At 31.8% G+C, this 16,402-nt stretch overlaps 3 protein-coding genes across 8 annotated transcripts; 1 reads left to right on the forward strand and 2 right to left on the reverse strand.

Moving 5' to 3' along the window:
• The first annotated feature begins 48 nt into the window (after positions 1–48).
• LOC108567701 (PERQ amino acid-rich with GYF domain-containing protein 2) lies at positions 49–6,736 on the forward strand. 3 transcript variants are annotated; one of them, XM_017928310.1, is made up of 17 exons: positions 49–145; positions 1,285–1,404; positions 1,461–1,593; positions 1,661–1,997; positions 2,064–2,281; positions 2,330–2,491; positions 2,549–2,805; positions 2,867–3,032; positions 3,098–3,436; positions 3,503–3,565; positions 3,626–4,575; positions 4,630–4,972; positions 5,028–5,127; positions 5,186–5,395; positions 5,459–5,691; positions 5,758–5,866; positions 6,506–6,736. In XM_017928310.1, the coding sequence occupies exons 2-17, from the start codon at positions 1,292–1,294 to the stop codon at positions 6,610–6,612; spliced, it is 3,840 nt and encodes a 1,279-aa protein (XP_017783799.1). In that variant the 5' UTR covers positions 49–145; positions 1,285–1,291; the 3' UTR covers positions 6,613–6,736. The 3 variants fall into 3 exon arrangements, with proteins under 3 accessions (XP_017783799.1, XP_017783800.1, XP_017783801.1); XM_017928311.1 differs by having other exon boundaries at positions 2,345–2,491; XM_017928312.1 differs by lacking the exon at positions 3,503–3,565.
• Positions 6,737–8,148: 1,412 nt separating this feature from the next.
• LOC108567675 (sphingomyelin synthase-related 1-like) lies at positions 8,149–10,669 on the reverse strand. Its single transcript, XM_017928279.1, has 3 exons — positions 9,945–10,669; positions 8,793–9,082; positions 8,149–8,737 (listed from the first exon to the last, which is right to left on the reverse strand). The coding sequence occupies exons 1-3, from the start codon at positions 10,553–10,555 to the stop codon at positions 8,325–8,327; spliced, it is 1,314 nt and encodes a 437-aa protein (XP_017783768.1). The 5' UTR covers positions 10,556–10,669; the 3' UTR covers positions 8,149–8,324.
• A 403-nt stretch (positions 10,670–11,072) lies between these two features.
• On the reverse strand, positions 11,073–16,395 carry LOC108567711 (protein kinase C-binding protein 1). Of its 4 annotated transcripts, none has more exons than XM_017928326.1 (13): positions 16,290–16,395; positions 15,663–16,232; positions 15,223–15,380; positions 15,106–15,169; positions 14,861–15,041; positions 14,578–14,745; positions 14,342–14,517; positions 13,938–14,289; positions 12,146–13,884; positions 11,814–12,091; positions 11,549–11,753; positions 11,416–11,484; positions 11,073–11,356 (listed from the first exon to the last, which is right to left on the reverse strand). In XM_017928326.1, exons 2-13 carry the CDS (start codon positions 16,206–16,208, stop codon positions 11,144–11,146), a joined length of 4,149 nt encoding a protein of 1,382 aa, XP_017783815.1. In that variant the 5' UTR covers positions 16,209–16,232; positions 16,290–16,395; the 3' UTR covers positions 11,073–11,143. The 4 variants fall into 4 exon arrangements, 3 of the variants coding, with proteins under 3 accessions (XP_017783815.1, XP_017783814.1, XP_017783816.1); XM_017928325.1 differs by having other exon boundaries at positions 14,578–14,757; XR_001891254.1 differs by having other exon boundaries at positions 11,275–11,356; positions 11,416–11,500; positions 14,578–14,757.
• Between the last annotated feature and the right edge of the window lie 7 nt (positions 16,396–16,402).

Below are 16,402 nucleotides of genomic sequence, written 5' to 3' on the forward strand. Positions count from 1 at the left end.
AATTTGTTATTCTGTTATTTGCGTTTCTGTAAAACGACCCAACGTCGCACGTAACGCGACGACTGCGCAGTCAGTCACTGTTCTATAAATTTTGGTATCAGCCATTGTTGTTGATCCATTTATTGTGCGAGAAACTAATTAGAAGGTATGTCTTATTAAAATCTTATCTTGTCGATTATCTTAGGAAATCTGCGGATATGCAAATGCTGGTGAGAAAATGCAAACATATGTCTTAGAAATTTCTGAATTATTTTACCTAATTATAACCACCAAGCCACAAGACGTCTATTATGCCAACTTGACTTGTCGTAAATGTAGCTTCCAGTCGTAAATGGTTTTAATATGTATAACAAAGATTACCAAAAATTCTTATACAATATTTCTGACGTTAACTCTGATTTGTTGTAACTATATTATGAGCTATTGAAGTTGAAATGAAAAAAAAAACAGTTGATACCATGCTGCTACTCTTTTTTCAATTTGATACAGTATAATATAATGACTAGATTTAGTTTGATGTAGTATTTTAGGACCTAGTTTCCTATTTCATGATATATAAACATCATTCTGAAATAATGTCATTGGTGACATCATAATGCAGTCCAAGATATACACATGCTAGACCATTATTTAATACAACTATTTTTAGAGAGCATTAAATAAATAGTGGAATGCTTCCAATTGTTACCATTTTCAGTTACTTTTTTGTATTTAAGTGGTAGTACATAAAATATATTTTAATAACATTTTTTTTTAATTTCAATTCTAATTTATGTACAGATAATTTAATTATTTGTAGGTATTTGTATATATGTAATTGCAAAATTTATAAAATGTTCTAATTGATTATAATTTGAAAATATATTAACTTTACACTGAAATATTTGTTTCTTTGAAAATAATGTATGCAACAATTATATCAAAGTGATTTGTTTCACTTGAATATGTCTTAGTCACTTTAAATGGTTTATTAATAAATTAAGGTTTTTGTTTATATATTTATTAAATAAATGGATTATATTTATTAAAAATGTTTAGATTTTGTTTGTTATTTAAGCTTGTTTTTGTAATTTGGTATCATTGTAGAATACAATAATTTAACTTGCCTAGAAATATAAGTTATTATTTTGTTATTTAATTTATCATTAATACTATTTGTGATAAGGTATATAAAGATTACAATGAAAAGTTTAGATCTATATCTTGTTATCTATTTTTAAGTTAAAAAATATATCATTCATTGTTGAACATTACTGCTACTCTTGTAAATTTTATGAATTGCAGCTTCAAGATGACAGATTCCATGAATTTTGGTCCTGAATGGTTGAGAAATCAGATATCATCAGATGGATCTTCCACAGGTATTGGCGCAGGCGGTACACGATATCAGCTAGCAGATTATCGGTATTTTATAAAAAAATAGTTAAAAGAATATATTGATTAATTTATCGATGTTTTAGGTACGGAAGAGAAGAGATGCTAGCTTTATTTGAAAAGGAATTACGAGCCCCGAATTCTCTGAGCACATTCCCAGCATTATATTCAGAGATATCATTACCTCCAGTTGCACTGTCGCCAGTCGTTGATGACGAGGTATGGACATTTGAAAATTTTACTATTAATGTCTTTGAGGTGTATATAATTGGATTTTTTTTTATAGAGACCTTGGGCAACTCGAGGTCCTCCCATGGGTCCGGCAGTACGTGGGGGTCGAGGTGCTGTCGGACCTGGTGAACGTGGTGGTCGTATTGCTAGAGGCGGAGGAAGGGGTGGCACCTTCCAAACCTATAGCACTCGACCTGGCGCGTTTGATGCTGCGGGTGGATGGGGCAACGGAGAACAATCCGACTGGAGTCCAAGGAAGGAATTTAACTACAATAGGTCAACTGCTGGCGGTGTTGACAATTGGAGACGTAATAGGAATGATGAACTTGGCGATGGATGGAGACACACAGCAGGCCTTCAGGGACGTGGTGGTACAAACTCAGAAAAATGGAGTAAGTAATCAATCAATAGTATAATGATTAATTGTAATTCTAATATAATTTCTGATTGTTCATTAGCCAGGACTTCCAGTTGGAGAGAAGGTGATGACGATAGAGGAGGACCTGTGGACAAAATGAATAGGAGTTGGCATGAGGTTCCTCGAGGACCAATGAACCAACCAAAGCGTGTTATTGAAAATGACGATCATTTGCCAGAATGGGTAACTGAGAATTTGGGAGAAGGAGGTGGTACGTTTGATTCCAGTGGCGCATTCCACGGTTCTGACGAGGAACAGGTAACTACAGAAAATATGAATCTTTTTTGATTATATATTATTGTAAAGATTACTTTTTTACAGGAATTGAAAGGTTTTAGGAGGGAAAATAATTTGCAAAAATCAAGTTCGCAGCAGAATATCAGCTCCAAGTCTCAACATGTGCCTCTTTCTACATCAAAATCTGCCTTGTCTTTGTCTAAACCACCTGAACCCCCATCAACTATTGCGGTAAATTTATATACTTTAACTAAAATAATAATTATATTACTATAATTATTATTTTAGAATGTGGTTGAATCCGTGAACCATGTACATGAGAATGAAAAATTGAAAGCTATTGAAGAAAAAGAAGTTATGGCTGTGAAAGAAGATGGTACAAATAACAAACATAAAATACCGATAAATATACCCTCTATAAAGCAATCCGTTCTACCTAAACCTCGAAAACAGACGCAACAAATTATTCAGCAAGAAGAGGCTAACAATGTTGCAATGAAAGGAAATATGAACCAAAATAGTGTTATAGATGATGTTGGCAATAGGTATTATGATTTCTAATTATCTGTGTAATTGATGAAAATATCAATAGCTATTTTCTTCTAGGGTTGTTGATGAAGAATTTGAAAAGTTACAAGAAGATCTAGTATTGAAGTTGGTTGTAGATGAAGAACCTCCAACGAATTCCCCACTTGTAACACATTCAAATGGCTTACCACCACCTCCAAATATGATGCCTATTCAAGATAAATGGTTTTATCAAGATCCTCAGGTAAGATGTTGTTAATGAAATTAATTTAATATAGATTGTCTATACAAAACGTGTATTCTTTTTAGGGCGATTTACAAGGACCCTTTTTATCAACAGAAATGGCAGAATGGTTTAGAGCAGGTTACTTTACAACAACTCTCTATGTACGTAGGCAATGTGATGAGAGATTTTACACCTTGGGCGATTTGGTAAATGTTTGCGGAGGCGGAAATCCGTTTCAAACATTTGTATTAGCGCCTCAGAAAAAAGAAAAAGTGCCGGATGATATCCAGTTTCAATATGCACAACAACAAGCAATGCGTGCTGCTGCTGTTAGTAGACCTTTTGGACAAGGAGAACCCTGGAATGCCATTAATCCTATTCAGCAAAGAGAATTAATAAACCAACAAATGATGCAACATTATGTAAGTAACACTTTTATTATATTAACAAAATGACTAACATGGCTAACTTTTGCTTTTTCGAATTAGATGGCTGACACCATCATGCTACCAACTAATCAAGTTCATCCAATGAGGCAGCAGATTCTCAAGGTTTTACTGTCTTTAACTAATTAAATCAATTATATTTAACTGTTTCTAATTACAAAATAGGTTAATAAGTTAGCCGTTAATCCAACACTTGAGAAACAACCAAACCCGATTCCATTGGATCCGCTTCAGGCATTAGTTCATCAAATGGGTGGTCTCCAATGCATGCAGCCGAGTCGTATGCACGTGAAACCAAATATGGCCCATAACATGTCCGGACCGCCGCCAATGAAACACGACGTATTGCCTACACCCACTCTTCACGGAATTCCTATGAACGGTGGCGGAATGCCGATTATTCCTCAAAATAATTTGATTCCTCAGAATAATCTAATTCCTCCATCGGTCATTCCCAAGCAACCTAGTGTTAATAAGATGGACGGCGATAACAATATCAACATGTTGCATTACTTGCAACAAAAACCACCAGTTGAGCAACAACAGCCGAATATGGATTTAGAAATGTTCTGGAAGACCCAATTTGGTAATCAACAACAACAACAACAGCACATGCCACAACCATCACAACTGTTGCCCCCCTGGCCTGCTACAGATAAACCTATTAGTATGTGGGATATGCCACAGTCAGGTCCAGCTAATATGTCTTCGGCTCCTCCAGAAATCCATCAAATGAATAACGAGAATCTTAATATTAAAGATAATCATAAAAGCGATGTTAACAATGATGCCATAGCAGCCGCTGCAATTGCAGCAGCTAAAGAAGAAAAGAAACGAAAGGAACTAGAGGAGAAACAGGCTAAAAAGGATGCTGAGGAAAAAAGGAAGATGGAACAGAGGAAGCAAGAAACCGAAAAGAAGTTACAGGAGGAGAAACGTAAGAAGGATGATGATAGAGTTAGGAAAGAAATAGAAAAAGCCAAAAAAGAAGCAGAAGAGAAACGGCAGAGGGAACTTGCAGAGAAACGACGCCTGAAGGAAAAAAGAAAAGCTGATGAAGAGGCTAGAAAAAAAGCTGAGGAATTAAGGAAGCTGGAAGAACAGGAACGAGAAAAGTAATTATTATACTTTTGGATACTTTTTGTTTTCTAATAAATCCATCTATTTAGATTGGCAGCAAAAGAACGCGAGGAACAGCAAAAGAAGCAAGCGGAGTTCGCACGCCAACAGGCAATAAACAATCAAAACTGGGGAAAGACCGCACCGTGGAGCCAATCATCCAGTAACCAAGGTCTTAGTTTATCCGAGATCCAAAAATTGGAGCGTGAACGTAAAGCAGAACAAGTAGCACTATTGCAGCAACAACGTGTGTTGCAAATGCAAGAACAAGCACCGGAAAAACCATCAAACATTCAACTCAGTTGGGCCAATAAACCAATGAAAGCAAGCAATGTAAAATCTCTTGCCGAAATACAGGCGGAGGAACAAGAGAAGTGCCAGAATATAGTCAAAGTAAATATAATGTCATGTAAAATATATATTGACTGCAATGCTTATATGGTTTTAGCAACAAGCATCATTACAACACAAGGAAAAGGAGACTAAGATTGCTGCTGGTATATGGAGTGGTCAGAGTTTAACTTGGACAAATAATCATGACACTAGTGGTATTTAATCATGCTATAATTTTGAATATCGTAATTTTATTTAATACGGCAATTTTAGGATTTTGGGAAGAGCCTCCACAAAGACAAAGTGCCAGCAAGGTAAACAATGTACAAGAAACTAAAACAGTCACCCCAAAGCAAACTCCAAAATCGCAGAAAACTAAAGTCAATAAAAAAGATGAGCATCCAAACAACAGTAATTCAAGTACCGACGAGTTCACTGAATGGTGCACGAAAACTTTAGCTAACATGAATACTACTGTTGATAGTAAGTTATATTGTAACAAAGGGAAGGCTTAATGGTTATTTATCTTAATAATTGTAATTTCAGTTCCCACTTTCATTAGCTTTTTACGTGATATTGAATCGGCTATGGATGTGCGTGATTATTGCCGTGAATATTTAGGAGACAAACCGGCAATCCAACAATTTGCCGCTCAGTTCTTAGAAAAACGTCGCCTTTTCAAGCCAAAAGTTACCACCCATAAAGATGACCTGTGTTCTCCGGCACCTGCGATCACTCCATCTGTCCAACATAATAATAGCGATTTCCAAGAAGTCAAAGTAAGAAAATATTTATTAGCATCTCAAGAAATAGATTCATTAACGACATTCTTTGTCTCTTTACAGTCCAAAGGTAGAAAGTGTAAGAGGAAGATGCTGAAGGTTGATTCACGTATTCTAGGCTTCAACGTAACGGCTGCCCAAGATAGAATAAACGTAGGCGATCGCGACTACGGTGATACATAAATTTATTTATTATATATATTATATACATTGTTGATTTTTTCTTTTTTTTACAAAATAACTTTTATCATTTATTTAAGTTAAATGAATGATCTAATAAATGATGTATAATTTAGAGTCATTTCTTTTAACTTAATTATCGGTATTACCTTAACGGAACGAGGAATTGTTAAAATTAATAAAAGTTCATATTTTATTTTGAATGTTATTTATTATAACAGGAAGTTTAGCTTTTCAAATTTTTTAGAAATATATAGTAATGTTATATACTACATTTTGTTAATAGTTAACTTGTTTCTGATCTTTAAAATTTTTGCAATTTCAAATTATTTCTTTGGCACATAGAATTGTATTATAAAAAAAAATTGATTTACATCAATCAATTAATTAGTACCAATTGAAATGAACATTTAACTTTTGTAAATAATCAAAAATAATAAATTGTATAATTAAGTCAGAATGTAGTTAGTCAATAATAGCTCCTTCGACATACAACCGTCGTTTGCATATTCTGTGTTCTCGTTAATTTGTTATAAACATGAAATATTTACTAAACATCGAAACAACAAAATTCATTTACTAAATAATACTTACTTACTTTTTATTAAACAAACGGTTGTTATGTTGCTAGGTGTCCCCGAAGGAGAAGGAGGTAAGAAATTATCGTCATTTCTTCGTCAAGGAGGTGCTAATCTGGACTCTGGGATATGCTGGGCGGATGGACCTCTTGCTTTATAGTGCAGAAAGTTCCTAGCAAACATAGTTAATACTATTTTGATAGCATACATCATTTGTGTCTTCATTTAATTGTGACAAAATATAATTTTTCTCTTTATTAATAAAACAATATTCTTCCCAATAATCACTACAATTCATTGTTCGCTTCTGAAATTATATGAACTCTGCTCTAACGCTTGTTCATCGAAATTACTAAAGCAATCATAGTTATACATTATACCTAGTACTTGTTCTACAAGCAACGAATAAAATACTTTAAAAAATCATCTTTTTAACCAAGTGATAAAAATGAATTGTGTATATTTCTACTATATTATCGAACGTAATTCATATTACTGTGATTTTATCAAAATACTAACATAAATATTCCGAAAATGATAATGGATATAAATCATCTGCTGTATTTTATCTAATGTAGAGATGCGCAATATTTTTATTTATCTAAATTCAAATCTTAGACATATTTTGTCTGTTTTTTTTTACATATCCTATAATCAAATTAATGAATTTCTAAGAACTCTAATTGAAGAATAGGACATTGATTCAAACAAAATTAGCACATATATTATACCGGATATTTGTTTCATTTAAAACCAAGAAGTAGGAAAACGTGAATCATTTAGAAATATTAAATAGAAATAGAAAACGTATTAACAATCTTTTCATTTTAAATTGATAAGACAATAATGATATATGTATTTAAATTCACAATGAGAAGGAAGTTGAAGATTAGTTCATTAAATTACTGAATATTTAAATAGAACAATTTAAAGCATCATAATTCTGTTATTAATCAAACACAATTGTGATATAAAATATTTTATTTAGTCAACAAAAATATGTTCAAATGTATAATGTTTAAATACAATAAATAGGAAGGTACAATTAATTATTTGTTTGTATTATTATAACAGATAATAGTAAAACATAATGTTTGTAAACATTTTTATGGGAAATATGGTTATCACACATTATTTTTCTATCGAAACAGAAAGTATTATGACTGGTACTAACAATTTAAAAAATCACAACACGCAGATGCTACACATTGACGAGTAAACATGCATCTATTATTATTTAACAATGTGATGTTATTGCTTATTATAATATTAAATGCAATATTTGGAATGATCCTATGATTAAAATCAATATTTCAAAAGTAGAATTAATGAAAGTACTGTATGTCAGAAATATTTATTTTACTATGTAAAATACATATTCACGATCTATGAATTATAATTTTGATGGCATTAATTTAATTACAATCATTAAATACTGAATATGCAAAAAATGGAAACTATGAGGAAACAAATGAAAGCTAAGCTCTTGTGATTGATGACATTTTTAAAATCTATACAGTCGTGATTCTTTAATATTTAATCATAAGATTTATACACTTTATGAAACATTTTGAATATTACATTTAAAATTACTGGTTCAGTAAATAACAATAATTATAAATTGTATATATTTAACAAAACTAAGAAGAAAATATATCAAAATCTTTGTAAAATGTACAATTTCTATAGAAACGAGCTTAACAATTAACATAATAATAATAATAAAATACAAATAATAACACTTACTGGAGAACTAACGAAACTTCTATTTATTACAAACTATAATAGCCTTTTACATATCTCATTCGGAAAAAAAAATGATTTGGCAGACGTGATCCGTATCGAACTAATAATTATCTAAGTAAACCAACGTTATTTTGTCTTTCTATCCAATTCACTACTCCCAGCGCCAGTACTATCAGACTGTTTATTTGTATTATTCTGTACTTCACAAATTTTGAATACATTCAATTTCATGCTCAGGAAACTGTAAAGGTTGCTCATAATTTCGGCCGGACTTTCAAACTCATTTGGCACGATACCATCAACACCGGATTCGAAATAAGAGAATAATGGAAACCAAATCCGTGTCCTGGTCGAATCGCGCTGCATCAGAGCCTGATTGTTTGATAAAGTATGATAATACAAAAATAAACGGCTTGTTATATAAAAGGCGACGAAAACATCTATGGAGTAATGTTCGTGTGCTGCCAAAATGAAAAATATACCGAACATGTTCATAATCCATGTCAGAGTATGCACGAAGTACAGGTGTCTCGGCGTATCTAATAAAAAAAAAATTCTATTAATGATAATATGTTGAATAAATATAGAACTTACATTCAGTAATGAAGAAGTTGAGCATAGTTAGGGCGACGGTGTGCCCACTGAACATGTAATCACCGCAGGTGCGAACACCCTGTATCGACATTCCGGCACCTCTCCAGATAAAATACGCCTGCGATATTTTGAATATCAAATGATCATATGTCGTCTCCTGCATCTCATAGTTCCTTGGCTCGCATTGTAGATGAGCACCGGGAACACTCAAAGACGTTATCAGCATGGTGACACATCGCAGTAAAAACACGGTTCCAGAGAGAGCAAAGAATCTTCGCATCAAGATGAACCTAGAATATTGATACCTATATTAATTGAGTTCAGAAAAGCATTTAAGTATTATATATAACGCGATAGAGAGCAACCTTTGATATTTATATAGGCACTATTTCTTTAAATAGAATTAAAGTTCATTATTTTTATTATCTGGAACATTAAAACTTCCTTTGTTACCCACTTTTGTGGCATTATTATTGTTTGCGTGTTTGCTTTACAAATGCGACAACCTTATTCTTCTTTATTGCTATCAATTTAATCCGTTGACGGAATTAAAACGATTATCCTACAAATATCTATTTGTATATTTGGTTCACAAATCTAATTAGAAAATAACAACACAAGACATTATACTAACGATAATTAAATAAACAGTAATTGCCTTTACGATAGTAAAGGCACAAAATTTAATTACTCGTTAAAACATCGTAAATAAATTACTGCAAAAAAGACATATATCAGTAATTTGATACTGCATTTTTTTAACATGATTATTCAATTTACGTTATCATTTAACATTTGCTTATGTATACTACAAACACTACTTTAGAAAACAACATTTCGCAATTAGTGTATTATGATTATCGTGTTTAATATATTTACGAAAACAGCTTTAGCTATACATCATTTGGGTTTACTGTATTTTTGTTTGCAATATTACTTATTCAGAAGTAGAAAGCCTATGTTCATTTTTGTTGCATGCACATAGAATAAGTAATTATTTTAACTGTATATCAATGAGTCATGAAACATCTAATCTATATGTAAAAATGGTACTTGTACATAAATAAATTGCTTTAAATATTTCATATAAAAGATAAACAAAGAAAATTTAAAATAACAAAGGTCAAATTATATAAGTACAAAGTAAATTACCTGTGCTTATGGAATAACAAGACTATAAGCCAAATTGTGAATAAGAATGTCCCAGTAACTTCACACATATCAAAGGCCCAGGATATATGAGGTACATTATCTAAAAATATATCTGGAAGTGGAGGATATTTCTTCATGTCAGGTACTCGGTCATGTACAATAACCATTACAAAAGCTGTAATCCAAGTGACAAAAACAACATAGCAAAAACTAAGGAAGGCTTTCCATATATCTGGAGGTAGACGCTGTGACCTGCCATCTTCAGAGGCTGGGGGAGATATTCTTTCAGACTCACAATATTCACTCTCTTGTTTAATGGAATGACTGTATAAGTTAACTGACTGCAATTCGAGCAGGCCCAGTTCTATGAGCAGATTGTGATTTTCACGTTGCAGTGTTTTCACTGCAACGTAAAGACATTTCCTATCACGAAGCACTAAGTTTTTGAGGGGTTCCAATTGGAAATCTTGATCGTTCAAGGAAAGTAAACATTTCCCATTCACCTTATTTTCATCACAAAGTTTTATTATGACGGATTGATCGAAACCTTCCCGTATTAGAAACTCTTCGACGTCTTTTTCTGTCCAACTTAAAACTGATATTTCACTCATTTTCAATGTTTCACTAACGAACAATAATATCCACCACACATAAAACCATCTCTTTAAATGCCTCGATTTATCTCTATAACCAATTCTAACCTACATGTGACGTTCAAATAATTGGCACGCAACGTTGCCAAATCAACGAAGTATTTACTATGTAAAACAAATAAAACCTAACAAAAGAATATCTACTTCTTTGTTTCGGAAGATTTTTTCATATTTGAACTGTAGCAAATAGATTATTTATTTATAGCATTCAAGGCAATTTACTGAAGTCAATCTGGGTCGTACTCATCATCAAAAAAGAAAGTCAGACAGGTGCAAAACTATATGAAAAAGCAATTAATATTGTATAAAAAACATTTTATGAATGAATATATTTATTCATGATTTAATACAAAAGTATAGTTATAAATGAAATGATTTATATATATATATACATACACAACGTAATATTATCAAAATATACTAAGCAAGGAAAAAATGTATATCAACTGAACATCAGCATAATTTTATATACACAGAAATATATTATAAAGAAAATGTTGTCAATCAATATTTCAAATATTAATAATAAAATGTCTCTAAACGATATTAGTTATCATTTGTTTCTGTTACACCAGCACTTCCATTCTTATTTATTGATGGACTCTTATTTTGTAGCATCACCTTTGGTGAAGCATGTTGATTAGTTGTCATTCCAGACTGTACAGTATTTAAAAATGACGGACAATTCAACAATTTCGTATTGTCCACTGATATTTCATATTTTCCTGATTCGACTAACGTTATTGCATTTGGTGTTGACTACAACAGACAAATGAAATTGAACATTTTAATTCCATCTGTTGCATTTAATTAAATACCTTTACAATATTTAGTGGCATTTTATTTGTTGTTTGCTTGTTTACAAGCAGTTTAGTTGTTTTTACTTTCTGTAATCAAAATATACTTTATTATTACATTTTAACATTATTTATATAGCTAGAGTGAATTTACCCCAGACATTCCTTTTGGAGGCGCAGTAGGTCGTAAAATAAGGGGTTGCGTTGTAATATTAGGTAAGCTTGTTTGTCCTTGAGTACTATTACTTTGAGTACATTTGGACATATGCGTTGACCAATGCTTACTTTGACATGGATAATCACAGTAGCTAGTATTCCAACAACAATAAAATTGAGCTTCCTTTAGACACATGGCACACCTAAAAATTAATTTAAAACGTTAATACTGTTCTATTGAAGTTTATAATATTTAACTATACCATTGCTTTAATTTAGCTTCTTCCACCCTTCGTAACGCTTCGTGTTCGCAGGACGACTTGGTTTCTTGAATAATTTTCTCTCGCTCTTCTTGCAAACTCCTTTGCATATCTTGGATTACCGTATGGGAATTCTTTTTAACTTCTAATAGAGCTTCGCTATGTTTATGTTTTAACGTTTCTATTTCCAATTTCAGACTGGCAATCGAAGCTTCGGGATTGTCTACTTTACTAACATCACTTAAAGTCTCAATAAGCATTCCTCTGAAGTATTCACTTAGCTAAAAAAAAAATATATTACAAAAAAACATCATGCGATTAGCTAAGATAAATACCTTATGCGATATAGAATTAATTTTTGCAGTAACAGGACCAGCAGAGCTTGGTATACTCTCTTCAAAATGTTGGCTTAATGGACCAGGCGGCCTAGGTTTTAACCTAGGTGGCAATTTATGGAAAACATCATTTATATTTCTCGAAGAATCTGGTATTCCATTGATCGAATCGATAATTGGATTTGCCAATATCGTTGTCGTGGCTGTTGTTAACGTATCATTATGGGTTGTGATTTGTTGGTGTTGTTGTTGTGATTGATCATTTATAGTAGGTATAACGTTGAATGATGCGAAATTGTAACTGGGTATTAGATTCTGATTTTGTGGAAGAATTATGTTAGCATATGATGTTCCAGTATGGGGTACCATCGTTATTAATGGACTTGCTGCGGAATATTGCATAGCTTGATTTGATGGTAATACCAATTGCTGTGGTAAAATCATCATATTTGTTGTGCCAGGATTTGTTTGGGGAACAACAGACGGTGTTGTTATAACAGCAGTTGAGGTAGTAGGATTCGAAACAGTCGTTTGTTGTAATGGCATAGTGCAGCTAGGAGCTGTTGTCATATTCGTAGTCGACTTTGCAATAGCTATAGGTTTTTTTGCCTGCTTTATATGAACTGGCTGCCGTGGACTTGGAAATGTTTTTCTTGCTCTTTGTTTTATTGTTGCTTTTTGAACTTTCTTTTCAGTTTTCTTTACTTCGGGTTCATCTTTCCTTATTTGATTTTCTCTTAATTTAGCTACTTTTTCATCAGTTTTTGAACGGGTTCTAATTTCTGATTTGGATGGAGTTTGACTTTCAGGTAATTTTTCCGAAATATTCAAAGCAGAAAGCAATCGTCGCTTGGCGGTCATATATTCGCTATCGTCATCGTTTTCAGATGGTTCAGTTTTAATTTCTACCATGCATAATTCGCTAGGTTCCTTAACTTCTTTAAGGTCTGTAGTTTTTGCTACTAATTGTTTTTCTAAAAGTGATTGAAGTGACGTGTATTGATTGTCAACCAATTCCTCCACATTTACCACTCGCAAAGTCTTTTTAGATGTCGTATTATCATCTGTACTTAACTTTCTTTTTCTATTTTCTGCAGATGTTTCCGAGTTATTTGTTGTTTCAGTCTTCTTTTCCGCAGCCGAGTTGGATGGTTTAGCAGTAGTCTCGACAATAGCTTTGGTGGAAGATTTTTTCACAGTATCAACACAATGGTTTTCTTCACTTTTATCTAACACAACTTTATCAATGTTCTTTTCATTAATATGGTTCAATTCAGCCTCATTTTCTCTATTGATTTCTTTCTGCAATGGGACACTACTTTCATTAGAAATCTTATTCTTCAAATCTGAACATGTAGGTTCTGGATATAACACATCAACTATTTCTTTTTCCTCAAAGTCAAGTTTCTTCTTTCCAATAGGTACTAACGGCGGCAAGGGTAATTCAGATTTTGTTTTTTCTAACCATTTTTCTGAATTTTCCAAAGAGTCAGTGACTTCTTTTGTTTTTTCACTATGATTTGTTTTACTATCTTTGTTGGTTCCTTCTTTTTTACTTAAGTTCAAAAATAATTTTGAAGATATTTTCAATTTTGAATCTTTTTTACTATAAGTTTTTGAACTCTTAGAATTATCAATAATGTCAGATAAGTTTGAAAAACTTACTTTACTTGTATCGTTTGCATTATCTTTATCAGCCACAGTTTGTTTTTTAGATTTACTTGATTCGTTTGACATTTCTGAAAGTATATAAAATAAATATTTAGTTTAAAAATTATAAATAATATTTTACCTTCTGTATCAAAATCACATTCATCAAAGAAATGACTGTCACCTGTGACATGTCCCACTGATGGATCAATGAATTCAGTATCATGACTATCTTCATCAGTATCACTAATTTTCTCAATATCATCTGTTGATTTAGAAGCATTACTTAAGTTTGCAGGTGATTTAACGTGGCTTAATGGAGTAGATGTTCGATTATCAGATTTCAAAATAGTCTTCTTTTCATCTTTTAGCAATACATTTTTTGTTATATATACTTCCCAATTATGTATTATAGGATTATAAGGACTTTTATAGTCTGCATATTTAAAATTACCAAATGTCTTCTTAAAATTATCTATATAAATATTTACTTCCTAAAAAGACAATTATTTAATATATTAACATATAACACATAAATATATTTACCTTAATACATTCCTTAATATCATTTTTCTTCATTTGATTTAAGTTGGGATTTTTTTCAGAGTACAAATAACATTCTTTGTACGACACCCACGCTCTATCATGCGCTCCAAAAAATCGCACATCCACCATCCCTGTAGTATTTACAGTCATAGCTTTTGCAGGCCAAAATGGAAATCCTAAAGTATTAAATTATGTTAATGATATAAATTAAAGAATATTATTAATTTAAAACACACCTTTTAATTTTGCCCATAATAACATATGAGGCTTTGGGCACACTTCCACAAACCAATCTTCCTTTGTGTTGGCATTTCTATAGCAATTTGCACAATTTTCTATTTCAGACATTTCTTGCTTGCAGATCTTTACAATTGTCTTGGCAGTTGTTGTCAGTTTTGACTGATCTGAACATAGAACTTTATGTAAATTTTATAAAAAAAAAAATCAAAATAAAAGATTAAAACCAATCCAGAAAGCTGTTAACAAAACAAGGGAAGAAATACTACTCTACAAACTTACATGAATTAAATATTATACTGTTATGTAAAATCCATTTTGTGTCTGCTTCAAATGCATTTGTATTCAGATATATGTTATTAAGCAAATTCTTTCCAAGTTGCGTCAAATCCATTGCTTTAACAATATAGCGTTTATATTCTGGAAATTCTTCTTCATTTACAGGGTATAAAAAAGGCTCAGACTGAAATTAGAAATATAAAATGTAATCAATTTGTATAAGATTTTCACATAAAATATATACTTACTTCAACTATCTGCAACATTCTCTTATGTGCATACTTTAATAAAGTTCCTAGGTTTGAAAGTGATCTACAAAATTACATTATTATATCTATATTTTATCTGTAACAAATTTATCTTACATGGATGATGTCTTTTTACTATTTAAACACTCTGAGCATTTAAAACTATTTGGTTGTGTAATTTTTACACATTTTGTATGAAAAGATCTAGGACATTCTTCACAAGATATATTTACGCCACTTTTATGACAACGCCAACAAAAAGCATCTTTGTTTCTCTAGAGACAAAAAAAAAATATAGAAATATATACACACAAACTAATAATATAAATCAACAAAATATGATCATAATGTAGATTTAGAATATGTTATAAATAAATCAGAAGAAGTTAAAAATACTGTTGATCTTATTTAACTGCATAAAATCAATAGGTCCGCCCCTAAAATTTAGGTTAACATTTATGGGATATAAATAGAGCTTCTAACAAAAATATATGAACTAAATTGATGGATCAAGTAATGATGTATATAGTAATATGTAAATAAAATGTTGTTAATACCTCAATAAGACTTAAATCTGGCATTATTTCCTTCTTGTATCTTTTTTCATCACTAGCGCCACCTGCAACCTTCTCTGTAGTACTATCTCTTTTCCTCTTCACTATGGCTTTGAAGGAATTTTCCTCTTCATTGGGTGTTGTTTCACAATCATCATATGAAATCTTTTTCATTACCACAATTCTTTTAGGAGATTCTCTCCCATCACTATCAGACTTCATATCAATAGCCTTCCTTTTATGAACAATATTAGTGTCTAGGTTGGCTTCTTTTGATAGTTCCAGTATTGATTTAAGTTCTCTCGATGTTTTTGTTGAGGAGTTTTCTGAATCCACAGACTCTTGAGACTCAGAAGTATTAACTTCTGGATTCATGGATTCATCCTCTTCATCCTCACCTTCTATCTCCTCAACAATCTCCACTGTGTGTATACTTTTTTCTAATGCATCCTTTACATCCTCTGAGGACTCCTCAGTTTTCTCTGCATCAGATTCTTCAAATACATCTGGCGAAACCTCCATCACCTGCACAATGTCTTCAGTAGACATTTTATGTAGTTTGCTCTTAGTTTACTGAAATAAATGTAATGTTTAATTGACTGGCTGGATTATAAATATTCATGTACTTACCACTTCTTGTTTTGTTCATACTCAATGTTTAGCTTATGGGATATTCCAAATTGTCACTAGCATTTATAACAATATAAATTGTTGGATATTTTAGCATTATCTGCCAAAAATGC

The sequence above is a fragment of the Nicrophorus vespilloides genome, unplaced genomic scaffold (genome assembly GCF_001412225.1).
Source record: "Nicrophorus vespilloides isolate i.1.1-1 unplaced genomic scaffold, Nicve_v1.0, whole genome shotgun sequence".
Classification (NCBI taxonomy): Eukaryota; Metazoa; Arthropoda; class Insecta; order Coleoptera; family Silphidae; genus Nicrophorus; species Nicrophorus vespilloides.